At 40.4% G+C, this 14880-nt stretch overlaps 1 protein-coding gene across 7 annotated transcripts in view; it reads right to left on the bottom strand.

Moving 5' to 3' along the window:
• Exoc1 (exocyst complex component 1) overlaps positions 1-8060 on the bottom strand; it is a 47854-nt gene extending 39794 nt beyond the window's left edge. For all 7 annotated transcript variants that reach the window (XM_040747242.1, XM_040747244.1, XM_005080765.4 and 4 more), the window contains exons 1-2: positions 7904-8060; positions 2318-2451 (exon numbers count right to left, since the gene is read on the bottom strand). In XM_040747242.1, coding sequence (XP_040603176.1) covers positions 2318-2441 — 124 coding nt within the window. In that variant the 5' untranslated portion in view covers positions 2442-2451; positions 7904-8060. The remainder of the gene's footprint in view (positions 1-2317; positions 2452-7903) is intronic.
• Positions 8061-14880: the final 6820 nt, after the last annotated feature.

The raw sequence follows: 14880 nt of genomic DNA, 5'->3' as shown, positions 1-14880 counted from the left end.
CTAATGCCATCACAAAGAGCAACAGGAAGTGAGTCAATGCAGGCAGCAAGGTGTAATAGAAGGTGGAAGGAAGGGAAGTTACCACAAAAGATGGTGCTCAGCTCTTCAAGGGCTCCATCTGAGGTAGTGAGGTCTGCTATTACAGAAAAAGCATGCTAGTTTCAAAACATGATTCTGGCAACAAATGGAGTTTGGATTTGGAATGAATGCTGATACATTTGAAAAGCAAATGGTTTTCTAAACAACAATAATAATAATGAACAAACAACAACAAATCCCCAAATAGTCACTTAAAAATCTTATATACCAAATGAACTAAAGCAATGGTTCTCAACCTGGGGTCAAACAACCCTTTCACAGATGTCCTGAATATCAGATATTTACATTCTGATTCATAACAGCAGCAAAATCACAGTTCTGAAGTAGCTATGGAATAATTTTATGGTTGGGGTCACCACAACATGAGGAATTGTATTAAAGGGTTGCAGCATTAGGAAGGATCAGAACCACTGCTAAGGAATATTTGGAAAACATACCTACTAAGCAGCAATCTGCCATCATTCCCACTCCTCCAAACTAGTCTAGCAGTTCTACTTGCCAAGTTTTCAAAGAAAAGAATAACTTGAAACAAAACTATTCCAATGAGAAAACAAGACATGTGCCCAGACTTATTTAATAACCGTGGTTAAAAAGTCAAAGGTAGCAAGAGGAAAATTACATATAGAAAATGAATATGGATGCAAAATCTTAAAACCAAACAGTATACTGGCAAGCAGGGTATTTTTAAAAGACACCATCATTTCCTTTTATCAAAGCTCACATTATCAAACTGGTAACAGCACACGGATCTGAGGAAGAATACCTTGTAACAAATATGACAGCAATGTTCACAGACAGAAACATGTCACTAAAACTTGCAAGTTCCCTACAACTTGAACGATAGGTTAAAAACAATCCTAATCAAAGCCCCAATAAAATCTGGAACTTAAGAAGTTGATTCTAAAATAAAGGTGAAAGAGTAAAGAACAAAATAAAACAAAAATGAGATATAAGAGAAAACTCTGAAATACAAGCATGAACTCATACACATAGACAGACACATACAAATACACCACACTCTCTAAGACACAAGTAAATCAAAACCTTTACAAACTAATATAGTAGAAGCCATAAAGCCCAAGATTAATGTTATTTAATGACAATTATAAATTTCACTAAGAGGAACCATAAAAAATGCAATAAACCAGAAAGCATACAACCACATAGTAGAAATATCTATGCAAATAACAGATCTTACAATATCTATCCAGATAAAAATAATAAAAAACTGTACAAACTCATATAAGGACAACCAAGCCAATAGGAAAATGAGCAAAGGGCTTATGTGGCACATTTCATAAGCAAAGTAAATGGCTAATAAATTCATAAGAAGCTCGACCTCATCATGAATTAGGAAAGCGCATTTAAAACCACAATAAGACACGGCATCATTCCTGCCGTCCTGGCAACAGTTAGTCTGTCAGAAGCAACTGCTGAATCAGGCACAGAGAACACAAGAGAACCACCCTACGGTGGGAGTAAAAAGAATTCCTTTTTGAAATAATTGTACATTACAGCACTATCTGTTTTAAAATAATTTCAGTGTGTATAGCAGAAGACAAGCACAAACATTCACAGATGAGCTGTCTAAACAGCAAAGCTTAGAAACAAACCTACCACGCACCCCTGGTAGGACAGGTATGGTGATGATGGGACACTCCCAGTGCAATCTGTCCCAGCAGTGACCAGGAAGGGATTAGAGCCTTGTGAAGGGAGAAAAAGCAAACTGTGGCCAGGTGTGGTGGCAGATTGCTGAGGGAGGTGGATCCCCGAGCTCCAGGCTAGTCAAGGCAACACAGTGAGACCCTGTCTCAAAAAGTGAAATGAAGAACTCCAAAACACAACAAAATTCTCACGAAGGCACTGTTGGATGGGAGGGGCCACAAAGAATCATAATTCCATTAATTAAAAGTTTAAAGACAAGCACATCATACGTGGTGAGCGCGATAGGATCCAGGAGACCAGACACCTGCTGCTGTAAAGTGGAGTGGGGTAAGGAGGACGGAGACACTTCAAAGGTAACGGAGCTGCCATCTTACACGACATGCCTTGCACCTTAGATACAAGTTACAGTTTTTCTTACACCCTCTCAATATTCATTTGTCAGTTCAATAATTTTCTCCAGTTATAGAAACAATGAAAATATTTTTTAAAGAAAGAAATGACCTTAAGGAATGAAGGAGTACCAAGTACATATTTTTGCTTAATAAATGCCCACCTGTGGCACACAAAAAACAGTTCTTTTTCTTTTTGCCCGCTTTGCAGACATTCACAATACTCAGCAGGCGCTCATCGTTTGGTGTGAAGATATCTCTCTGTAACGCATGCTTGATTGCTGTCATCTTTTCTCAGCTGAAAAAAATTTAGAACAGAGGTATTATGCTCATTATCAAAATCACTGCCTTCCCTCATAAACTGTTCATTTACGACTCAAATGATTAAGTCTTCATTAGTAAATACATAAATATATATTAATATATGTACATCATAAAAGCATGAGGTTACAAGTTTGGAAATCAATCAGAAAAAAAACCAGTATTGTCGAAGTAAAAAGATCTTTCCAAGTATTCAACAACACTTATATATACACAAATAATCATGTATTTACTCATATCCATACACATGCATACATACATACATATATGCACACACATACACGTACAACACGTACAAATAGCCACAAATATAAAAAAAAGTTCGGTATTGGGCTGAAGCGATAGCTCTGTTGATAAAGTGTTTCCTCACAAGTGTTTGATCTCTAGAGCTCACACAACTAGCAGCGCATGGTGAGGCCTGCTTTTAACCTAGTGCTGGGAAGACAGAGTCAAGCAGACTCCTGGGGTTCACTGACTATAGCCTCACTTATTTGTGGAGTGCCAGTCTGGTGAGAGACCATGTCTAAAAAAAGGGGAGGGGATGGAAGATTCCCTCTGTGGGGCTGCTCTTTGGCTTTTGCCAAACTAATACCAGAAACCAAAATCTTTCCATATCATAGACTACTTGAGAGACAAATGAAATCCACAGTGAGATACCTACTACTTCCTCATGTTCGGAAGCTAAAATAGAAGGACAACAGCAGCAGCAAGCACTGATGAAGGAGCCTCTCCCACACAGCTGGTGGGATTGCTTCAGAAAACAGTCTGGCGGGGCCTTCAAAGTCATGCACACAACTACCATTATTATCTAGCACACAGCTCTCAAAAGAAATAAAAAGATCTTCACAGAAAAACTCACATGTGAGTGTTTACAAAACATGACAACCAACCTTAGTATATGTGGGGAGGCACCAGCTCCAGGGCCCCTGTAGATACCAAAACCTACAGATGTCTAAGGCCCCTACAGAGAATGCTAGAATATAATTTACAGACTTGTATCATCTCTAGACTATTTATAATCCCAAATGCAATGTAAATGCTATATAATGCTTGTTATTCTGTACTGTTTAAAGATATTAGAAAAAAAACTCCATACTTGCTCAATACAAAAACCATTTTTTCCCCAAATATCTTCATTTGGCAACTGGTTGAATGAATGGATTTGGAACTTGCAGACACAGAAGGTGAACTACATTTTGCAGTAGTCAAAAAGAAGTCAAATGTTCATCCATGGACAGATAATGAAAATTTGACACATTTAGGCTGTGAAAAATAATAAAAATGAAGGAATGACACCAGCACAATAAATCAGAAAAACACTGTGCTAAGCAAAAGAAACCAGGTACAAAAGATCATATACGATAGGCCTACATTTATAACAAATGCTTAGAATGGGAAAAAAATTCATGAAGGCAGAAAGATGAACAGTTGCTAGGAGACAGAGAGGAAGAGTGGAAACTGCTGCTAATGGGGAGAGGAAAATGTTCTCACTTAGTTTGGTGGTATAAAAACTTGTGAATATACTAAACAATGAAGGGACACTTCAAATGGGGAAATCTTATAAGTGAATTACATATAAAATCATTGTAAAAGTAGCTTTCCATTTCCTTTCTTCTCATCTAATTCAGTCTTTCTTCAAACAATAAATTAATTTTTAAAAATCTTCCTGATTCCTGTCTGACAAACAGGGAACCTGCATAAGACTGAACTAGACTCCCTTAATGTAGGTGACAGTGGTGCAGCTGGGACAATATATGAGGTCACTGGCAGAGGGTGCAAGATCTAACACTAATGCACAAACTGACTTAGTGGAGTCCATTCTATTTGGAGAGATACCTTGCTCAGCCTTGACCCAGGGATGTGGGGGTGGAGAGATGCCTTGGTCCTGCCTCAACAAGATGATGGGACAGACTTAGTAGACTTCCGAGGGGAGGCTGGGCCCATTCCGAGGAGCAAATAGGGTTGGGGAGTGGGGAGATGGAGAGGAGAGGAGGGAGAGGGAACTGGGATTGGAATGTAAAAAATAACTTAATAAAAAATTTAAAAATGTTTAAAACCTAAAAATTGAATAAAATACAGCACAGTTTTATATAAAAAAAAACAAACTATGGGAAGTATCCCACAATACAGTGAAGGAAGGAGGGAAAAACAAATGGAGAAGATAAGCATAGTAGAACATTTTTTACATTTACTCTTAATGTTCAGAATTTTTTCTCCTGAAATTTTGATATTGTATATTCCTATCTAGATTTAAATAATAAAATAGTTTTACTTTTTAAAAAATCTTCAATTTTTAATGAGAATAATTTAAATGGTTTTCCTTTTATGTATCTATTACTATTTTCCAATGCAAATGTGCCTATGGAATTTATTTCTTCCACTACCATTTCTTTCAATAGGAAAAGGAAGACAACATGAGCTTTAACTAAGTACATTTTTATAGAACAATGACTACTTTGTAGAAATCCTACAAACTGTGTCTCTTCTACATTTTATTCTGTGAAGCTTCTATCTGTATTCCAACTGCAAAACTTTTTCTCATATAACCCACAGCTTCCATTTCCATCCTTCATTCACCTCATCGTGGGCCTCAGCTGCCTCTTCTTTCCCAAGCTAGCCTGGAGGTGGTACTCACTTCCCCATACCCACAGCATCTATCCCCTTTGATCAGTTTACCACACCTGCAGGCCAATTTATCCTCACTTATCCATCTCCATAAACTGGGTTTGCTCTTTACTTCTCTAAAGCTAGTAGAAAAAGCTGTGTGTGTCACATCATTGCCAATATCTAAACCCAGTCCAAGCTGGGGCTTCAAGCCGCCCAGCAATTCTCTACCACTACCTCTGATGAATTCCTTTCCCCAGTTATCACTCTTGTTGCAAATTCTTACTACTCTCCTACCCTCAATCTAGTCTCTCCCTCTGCAGAAATGGCCTCCCCTGCCCCACAGAGAACGAACCAGGAAGTGCAATTCTCCCTAGGGCTCTCTTCTCCCCATTCTCCTACCCTAAACTCCACTCTATTATGGAGTGTCCATGTTACTAACCCCTTGTCCTAGTTACACATCACTATTGCTGTGATGAATACCATGGTGAAAAGCAACTTGGGAAGGAAAGGGCTTATCTGGCTTACACTTCCACATCACCGTTCATCATCAAAAGAAGTCAGGACAGGAACTCAAACAGGGCAGGACCCCAGAGGCAGGAGCTGATGCAGAGGCCATGGAGGGGTGCTGCTTAATGGCTTGCTCAGCGTGTTTTCTTATAGAATCCAGGACCACCAGCCCAGGGATGGCACCACTCACAATGGGCTGGGCCCTCCTCCATCAACCACTAATTAAGAAAATGCCTTACAGTCCAATCTTAATGAAGGCATTTTCTCAACCCAGGTTCCCTCCTTTCAGATGACTCTAGTTTCTGTTAATGTTGATATAAAACTAGCCAGCTCATCCCTTAACATGTCCTAGGGCAGGATGTGACATTACAGCTCTGTTCCATCTTAGCCTCAAACTACCCTGGACACTGTCCAGTTTGCTGTTCTGCCTCTGGGTTTTTGTTCACTTTATTCCTTTTTCTGAAATACTTTTCAATATATCAAATTCTAACTCCCCCACAAAGATTCTGCTAAGACATTTTCTCTTCTTCAAAGCCTTTTCTCCTAGAAAACTTCCTTTTCCACTGTTTGGCGTTTCACCTCTACTGTGAAAACAGTCCTTCCAAACTGCATTTTCTAGCTACAGCACTCTTACCCCTAATAAAAGTAGTTCTCAGTTGGAATGGCCCTTATCTTATTCAGCTTTATATTCCTAGCAGCTGACAAGAGGCACACAGTAGGTGCTTAGTAAGCACGTAAGTGAAGTGACACTGTAGCACTCAGTAACAGACCAGGGACGGTTACCTCAAACTTGCCACTTTCCGATTTCAATCTGCAAGCAAAATCTGTCATAACTGATCACTTCCTCCATGTTACCAGGAAGCCTGCTAGCACACTCTGTGACCTCTCCATCTACATGTAATTTATTCTTCCTCTGCTTTTTCCATGTTACCAGGAAGCCTGCTAGCACACTCTGTGACCTCTCCATCTACATGTAATTTCTTCTTCCTCTGATTTGCTGCCAAACACATCGACCAAGGCTTTCTTTTATTACCTTTGTGTAATAGCACCTTTTGCCTCTTTCTTGGTTTTCTACAACCCCGAAAAACAAGCCAGTGACTTTAAAACTGTTCCTTACACCACCCTCCTGTTCAACATTAGCCGAATGTTCTCAAAGCAAACCTTTCAATTCCAAGCACTCTGCTCACTTCTGGCTTGCAATCTTTGCTTGAGCACTTCCCCACGTGGAACACAGTGTCTTCTCCCTATTCAACCCCACATCTCTGGGTTTGTTTGAAGTTGATTCAATACAGGTCTTAATCCACACTGATCTTGCATCGAAATGTCTACAGCATTTACTAGACAAGCGCTTGCTATCTAATTGGGACATGAATGCCATGACCTGGATCTCCACAGCCATCTCTGAAAGCAGAGTGCGCCATCACAGGTTTGTGTGTTTGGTACTTAACAAAAACCTCTTGATGTAACCTGTTTTACTGCAACAGTAAAAATGGTCAAAAGAACAATAATGGCCAGTGCTCACCACCAAAGAATCAGTGCATGATAAATGGTAAAACGGGAGAGGGTTGGTCATAACTCATAAACGAGTTAGACACAATTCAGCAAATACTGTTATCTGCTAAGTGCCAGGCAGCACTCTTGGGGTATAGCGGAGAATCTGACAGACATGAGTGGGATGGCAGCTACCTGACAGGCAGTCTTTGGGGCTAGTAGTGAACCCTCCAGTGTTTACAGGACCTTTCAGTTTGCCAGCAAGTAAATTAATAGTGGCCTTTACAGCTTTTGCCCAAGCTTAAAACCCATGCCCACACTCTGAGCTCTCTTTAGACTTTCGCTTCCTAAAACCCCAAGGCTGGACGGAACAGAGACAGCTAACCACCATTCATCTTGGGACTCGTTTCCCTCAGCTCAGTCGGGCCATCATTACATTATGTGTCAGTGCAAAGGCCTGAGACATCTCAACGCGAGGGCTGTCATCCACAAGAGACAGCCGGGTCTCTCCCTCCACGGTTCCGCCCATCCGGGACAGATTTCTTTCTTTTTTCCCCAAACTGGCTTGGGAGAGAAGGACGTGACATGGCTTGCACTGGTTCATATCAACATGTCCTTATAAATCTCTAAGGGCATTGCCCACTCTCTGAGCAGTTTTCTCTTCCGGATGACAGCAAGCGGTGAGGACGCAGCCCGAGATGCGCATCCCCGGAGGGAGCAGGGTGGGCCGGGTCACCCGGGAGCGGCGGACCCGGAGCGGACGGAACAGCGCCTCCACTTGGGCCACCTCCAGGAGCGCGCGCGGTCCCCGAAGGGAAGCTTACCGCGAGGCCGGCCCGGCGGAGGCGGGTGCTCCGAGACCGACACTGGAAGGGCACCGGCAGCGACAGCCAATACGAACCACCGCTCATTGAGCAGAGACCAAGAGCAGCCAGAACCCGCCACTTCCCGTATCCTGTCACGTGAACGCTCCGAACCGGAAGTTGACCCGTGGAACCGGAAGTGCGGGACCAGCCAATGAACGTGGAAGAGGCGGGATATCTAGGGGCAGGCCGTACAGTGGGCGTGAAAGGGCAAGGGCGTGGCCTACATTCGCATTGGCCAGTAGTTGTCAACCTGGGACACTTTCACAGGTTTGTATATCGGATACCCTGTACATCAGATATTTACATTATGATTCATAACAGTAGCAAAATTAGTTATGAGGTGGTAACGAAAATAATTGTATGGGTGGGGGGTGAGCACCACAGCAGGTGGAACTGTGCTAAAGGGCCACAGTGTTAGGAAGGTTGGAGCCACTGGAACAGGCCAACAGGAGGAGCTGACAGGTGGTATTTCCTTTTCTCTAGAAGTACCCATTCTGGTCCTTGTGGCAATTCATTTGAGAGTTCATTAACTGTTTTCTGTGTTTGTAAAACCCTGTTAACTCTAGAATCTTGGGATCAGAGTTTGGGAGCAAGCACTTCTGAGTTAAGTCAGATTCTATGTAAATGGAACCTAAACATCATTAGTTCTTTGATTTCTTCTCACTTAATTCCCATAAACAGCTAAGGTCTAGAACCACGGCACTTAGGAACCTCATATTCTAACTGGATTGCGCAGACCTGCTGCTTGGCTGCTTTTCAGAAACTCTCTGAACCAGAATCTTCACTTTAAGATGATGTTTGCTTCGTGCGAGATTGCAACATTGGTTCGTCAGATAGTAAATTGGGAGTGACTCCACTAGGATACAGCGAGGAATTAACTGAGCTTGAAACTTTGTATTTCTTACAGAAATGAACCAGTTTGCAAAGAAAGGAATGAACTGGTGGGGGTAATTAGTCAGCTGTGATTAGCAAAAGAATCAGGGATCACTGTTGCACAACATCAGAATGAAGGAATCAGGAATGACAACAACTAAATGGGGCGGTTAGCTTGGAGACCCTGCACCCAGGAAGACGCTCACGAGGCAAGAATTACAGCTGTAGCCCAAAAATAAAGTCTGAGGCTGTATATTATATTAGCTTACTATAGAAACAACCTAGATCACTGATACGCTACTCAAGAAAGAGTAGTGTGGGAGGTAGTTGATAAATACCAGTATGGTCTTAAGATAAGAGCACCACTGAGAACTTAAACTTAGTTCACTAGCCCCCTTTTTACTAATTTCTTGTAGATTTTGTGGCTGATCATAACTTTGAAGAGACATGGATAAAGCCAGGATTTCAGGCTGTAACACAGGTGCTTCATTAGGCCACATTCCTGGCAAATGGTTGAGTGTCTGGAACTTTGATTCCAGGTAAAAAGGCTATTCAGACATAAATCCTACCCCAGAAGGAGTTGGCAGTGGGGTAGGCCTAGACAAGGTGATTTCTAAAGAGGATAACATACTCTACCAGGAGGAATTTGTTAAGAAAATGACAGATGAGCTATGCACAGTGTCTTTCAACATTTATCAAAAAAGGAATTTTGGAAAAAATAGGAGAAATAATAAACAGGGACCTATTTTCTCTTGAGAGTAATATCTTCTAGTCAAGGCTACTTAGGATGATTTTCACTGGATCTAGTTATATATTTAGGGCAAATGGTCTGATATTAGGGCAGCTTATATGACATTACCTCCGGGCAACATAGGAAAGTGGTGAGGACTATCTATAATTTTGTATTACATTCACTCCAACACCCTTCCTTCTGGGAAACAGTCTAGTCACTCTTCTTTCTTTTCGGAGTAAATTCATTCTGACATTCCTGCTTCCCGGATCCTTCTAACTCTCTGCACCTATTCAGTACTGTCCTAGCATCTTTACCTCATAGTTCATCATCTGCCCAAGGAAGACAAAGGCTGTGTTAGAACTTACTCCACCTGTCCTTGCCAAAACATTGAAATGCAAATCGGCTGATGTCATCCTCTGTCCAGCCTTACAACTGTATTTTTACTTCTCATCTAAAGCTCTCAATATTTTCATGTACGTCCTACTTGTCCCTATTGGTGCTTATTACGCCCCCTCCTCTGCAGTATCTTTTGATTTAGCATATTTCAGTAGTTCTCAGCATCAGGTTTTTTTTTAATTCCCCAGGGGACATTTGATGATGTTTTGAGACATTTTTTGGTTGTCATTACTGAAAGAGATCTGCTGACATCTAGTGGGTAGAAGGCAGATGAGGTGTTAAATGTCCTATAACACTAAGAATAGCCCTGCTCAACAAAGAGCTATCTATCCCCAAATGCCCCAACTGTCCAAAGTGAAAACCTTTGCTGTAGTTTTTTTTATAGAGCATGAATTGCAAGTTCTTACAGAGGCTGTGTTGGGATAGCTTGGTTTAGAAGTCGAGACAATGGGGAACAGACGCAAAGAAAATAAAGTTATGGTATGAAGCAAGTTTCTTTGCAACATGTCCAGACATGGGGAGACTGCTCTTCATTCTCAGGAGGGAAGAGACTGTTGTCATTGAGAGTGAAAACAATCTGTGGATTTAAGAGTGTGAAGTCTACAGAGTGTCCCCTTCTAGATTCCAAAGACCCATCCCTTTTTATTAGAGCCATAGATGATATTTCCAGGCCATGCAATTAGATTTTCTTGAACTTCTGTTTCTTTTATAATTAAATGCTGGGGCTGGTTTCAGCATAGTCTACAGAGAGCTTCCACTGCCCCAGAGGCCCTGTGGCTTTCATAGTGAGCTCTGATTTTGTGGTACTTTCTGAGAATCTTAGAGATGTGTCTTACGATTCTACACAAGTGAAAAAAGGGAAGTGTTTATCTGTTGGCTTCCCCTGCCACAGGTCACTATCTCCCCACATATCACCTCATGTGACCGGAGGGCTGGGTCGTACAGATATCCCAAGCCATGGTGACATTGTCTGCAATATGGCATGCCAAGGAGCGAGAAAGGCAAGCTGTTGTCGTACCATCCCCAAGAGATGACATGACATCATCTAGCTAGCTAGCTGATATCTATAATTGGCACTGCAGCAAATACCTATACCAAAAGATGGAGCTAGAAGGGTGTCGAGTGCTATACAAGGAAACAGAACAGCTGGCCCCGCAGTTGTCTTTTGGAGGTAATGGTTTCTCCATGTTTTCAGCAGTCTGAATCAGTCCTCAACTCCTCCTTGGAGCTCATATTGCCCCCTAGAGATGTAAAAAAGCCAGCATAAGTATAACTGAATCCATGGATTTGCCATATTATTTTTATTGGAAATCAGATTTCATGTTGAGTGTGCTAAATGCTTTAAGCTTATATCCCAATGTTATCCTAAGATGTATTAAATTATGATTTGTTTGTGTATTATTCAGCTGGAGAATGTGTTCTCACATAAACTCAGTGACCCACATTTAAAGAATAGAAAGTACTTTTCTAGAAAGTGGCATTTAAATTATACAAAGATAGACCATTCTTAACTGGTGACATAAAGTAGCAGAAACCCCGTGGTTGGTGAAGTCACACAGATGTGGGTTTAGATTTGGTTTCAAACTTTACTGAGCCAGCGGCCACCAGGGAAGTTACTTGACCCTTCTGAGAATCCTCATTTTCCTCATTTGGAAATTTAAAATAGGATTCATTTGTGTATCTGTATCTGATCAGATGGTGAATTATGTGTTTTTACTGCCTTAATATTCTTTTTTTCCCCAAGACAGGGTTTCTCTGTGTAACTTTGGAGGCTGCCCTGGAACTCACTCTGTAGACCAGGCTGGCTTCAAACTCACAGAGATATGCCTTCCTCTACCTCATGAATGCTGGTAGACATAGATACAGTATCTAGTTCATGAAGTTACCCACATGTATAGTATGTAGTTCAGGTACCTAGCCAAAAGCCCCTGGAGCTATGGGCCCCAAATGGCCAGGACTTATTAATTAATTACTTTCCTATATATTGACTCTCCCTTAAAACTTAGGGCCAAACTGAAGAACCCAAATCCATATTCCTAAGTAACCACATAAGATCCCCTGCTTCTAATTATCTACCCTCACCCCCAGAGTGTCTACCCCTACCCCAGTCAGGGTGTGCTGATGCCTTCCCTATTCCCCCTTTGCATTGTTTCATTTTTATATACATGAGTTTATTCTATTAACCTTCCAATATTGATTACTTGAGCTCATTTAACATTTTGCAAACAACACATGTCTATGCACATGTCATTTTGTAACTTCTCCAATCCATTATTGGGATCACCACATGTAAGAGTGCACACACACACACAGACACACACACACACACACACACACACACACACAATTTGAAAAAGAATCTCAACTTTCTCTCTCATGCAGTAATAAACAGAAGGACTTGTTTATTTTCCATGTCAATGAAATATTATCAGTATTTGGGGCTTTTCCCTATAAGACAAGCAATGAGCTCATCCCACAGAAACAACATCAGTTTCTCTTCCAGACAAGGTTGAGCATCTCTTCAGGCTTTCCAGTGTCATTTGCAGTCCCTTCCCTGTGAACTGTCTGCTCATGTATTTTCCAATTGGTTCCTGGCCTTCTCTAAACTCCTCAACTTTAGGAGTACATATATGCAGGTTTTTACACAAGTTGCAACTTTTCCCAGATTGCAATTTGTTTTTTGCTTTGTCTGTAGTATTTCATATAATTTTTACATGTATTTTATATAGTTAATATTATTTATCTATGTATTTCATATAGTTAATATTATTTTCCATGTTTCTGGATTTTGAGTAGTAGCAAGGAATATTTCCCCCACTCTTAGTTTGTAAAGAGTTCACATATTTTCCTTCTAGTAGACTCAAGGATATCCTTTTTTCCCTTTTATATGTCAATTATTATATAGTTCATTTATCATATAACCTATCCATTTAAAGTATTTAGTATATGCTGTTTATTTCTTACATTATCTTATTTATGTTCAATATATAACATGTTGACTATTTTAACCATTTTTTCAGTGTACAAGAAGGTAGTATTAGTCACATTCACCATTTTGTACAATGATTTCCATTTCTAAAAGTTGTTCATCACAGAAGCTGTGTAACTATTAAGAAATTCCTCTGTTCTCTTCTCCAGTCTCTTAGCTTTTTCTCTCTCTCTGAATTTATCTACTCCAAATATTTCATAAAGTCAAACCATGCAATAACTGTCCTTTCTTTTGTGCATTATTTAACTTAGCATAACGTTTTAAAAATTTACTTACATTGTAGCATGCATCAAAATTGTTATCTCTTTAAAGGTTGAATAATATTCCATTACTTGGCTATATCATATTTTGTCAGTTCACTAATCTTTTGATGGGCACATGATGTTTTCTTCTATTGGTATTATGAAGAATGCTGCAAACACAATTATAAGCCAGCACAATAGGTTATACATTGGTATGCAACTATTTATTCAATTCACTGTTTTGAATTCGCTTGGGTCTGCATCTCTGAAGGAAATGCTGAGTCATTTGGTAACTTTACTTCTTGGGAACTTCCTGTACAGAAGGAGCCATGCTGAGTTGCACATTCTCTGGCTACATTTGAACAGCACTCTCAGTTTCTCTCCTTGCCTCCCAGAAAGTTAATATAAACAAATTATTAGAATAATGTGTGTTTTACAGCTGATCCCAGAATGATGAGGCCATCAATACCAGTACTTTAGAGGACACTTTGGTGCTAGTGTGGTTAAACAAGGTACATTCCAGCTTAATTGAATTCACTTTTGTCCTCACCCAATTGCAAGGACCCAAATGGTATCCTGTCCACCAAGACCTACATTTCTGTTACTAAGTCTCCAGTAGGTTGTACTCTGTGCAATCCTGGGTCTGTCCGAATATTTTCTTTGGTCCCATGACTCCTGGGGACAGTTTGTATACACTGGAAGTATGTTGCTCCAGTGCATCGTCAAACCCATTTCTTTTTTTTTTTTTTTTTTTTTTTTGGTTTTTCGAGACAGGGTTTCTCTGTGGCTTTGGAGGCTGTCCTGGAACTAGCTCTTGTAGACCAGGCTGGCCTCGAACTCACAGAGATCAGCCTGCCTCTGCCTCCCAAGTGCTGGGATTAAAGGCGTGTGTCACCAACACCCGGCAAACCCATTTCTTATGTGGCCATAGCATCCACATCCCCACTAGCAATGGAAGAAGGCTCCAATTGTTCCTCACCCTCAATAACTTTTATCTTTTTCATTCCATGGAGACATAATCATCCTAGTAGTTGTGAAAGCAGATCTGACTTGATGCCTGGGCTTTGCTTTGCATTTGCTCAAAGACGAGTGAACATCTTTCTCATGCTTGTTGGTTATATGTGTATTTTCAAAGATACCTGTCAATGTCCTTTGCTCATTTTCCAACTGTGTTGTTTTATGTCACTTTCTTTGTGTGTCTGGATTTTAAGTATTTTCCAGACAGATGATTTGAAGATATTTTCTTTCCTCCAAGGCTTGTTTTCAATTTCTTGATAATGTCCTTTGTTGCAAAGAGATCTTTACATGAAGTCTGACATTACTAGAATCCAGTGTCAATCCCAAAGTCCTTAATATTTCCCTTTTGTTTCATTTTAATAATTTATGGATTTAGTTATAATGTTTAGGTTAATGATTCATTTAAATTTTTATTGCTGGTGTGAGGTATGTGTCTAACTCAGTTCTTTTGTGTGGATACCCAGCCTCATCAGTTGAAGAGATTATTCCTTTTCCCTGGGATGAACTCAGTAGCTTTATGTTCTGGAACTATCCTTATGCTAGTACCTCACTGTTTTAATTATAAAAGTTTTGTAGTGACATTCAAAAGCAGAAAGCATGAGAGTCCTCCAATGTTGTTCTTAGTTTTTAAGGTTTTGTTTGTTTGTTGTTGCTACCAGGAACCTTTTGTGGTTCTGTACAAATT

This window comes from Mesocricetus auratus, unplaced genomic scaffold (assembly GCF_017639785.1).
Source record: "Mesocricetus auratus isolate SY011 unplaced genomic scaffold, BCM_Maur_2.0 Super-Scaffold_100006, whole genome shotgun sequence".
Lineage (NCBI taxonomy): Eukaryota > Metazoa > Chordata > Mammalia > Rodentia > Cricetidae > Mesocricetus > Mesocricetus auratus.
This window is presented reverse-complemented; position numbering and strand designations above follow the sequence as displayed.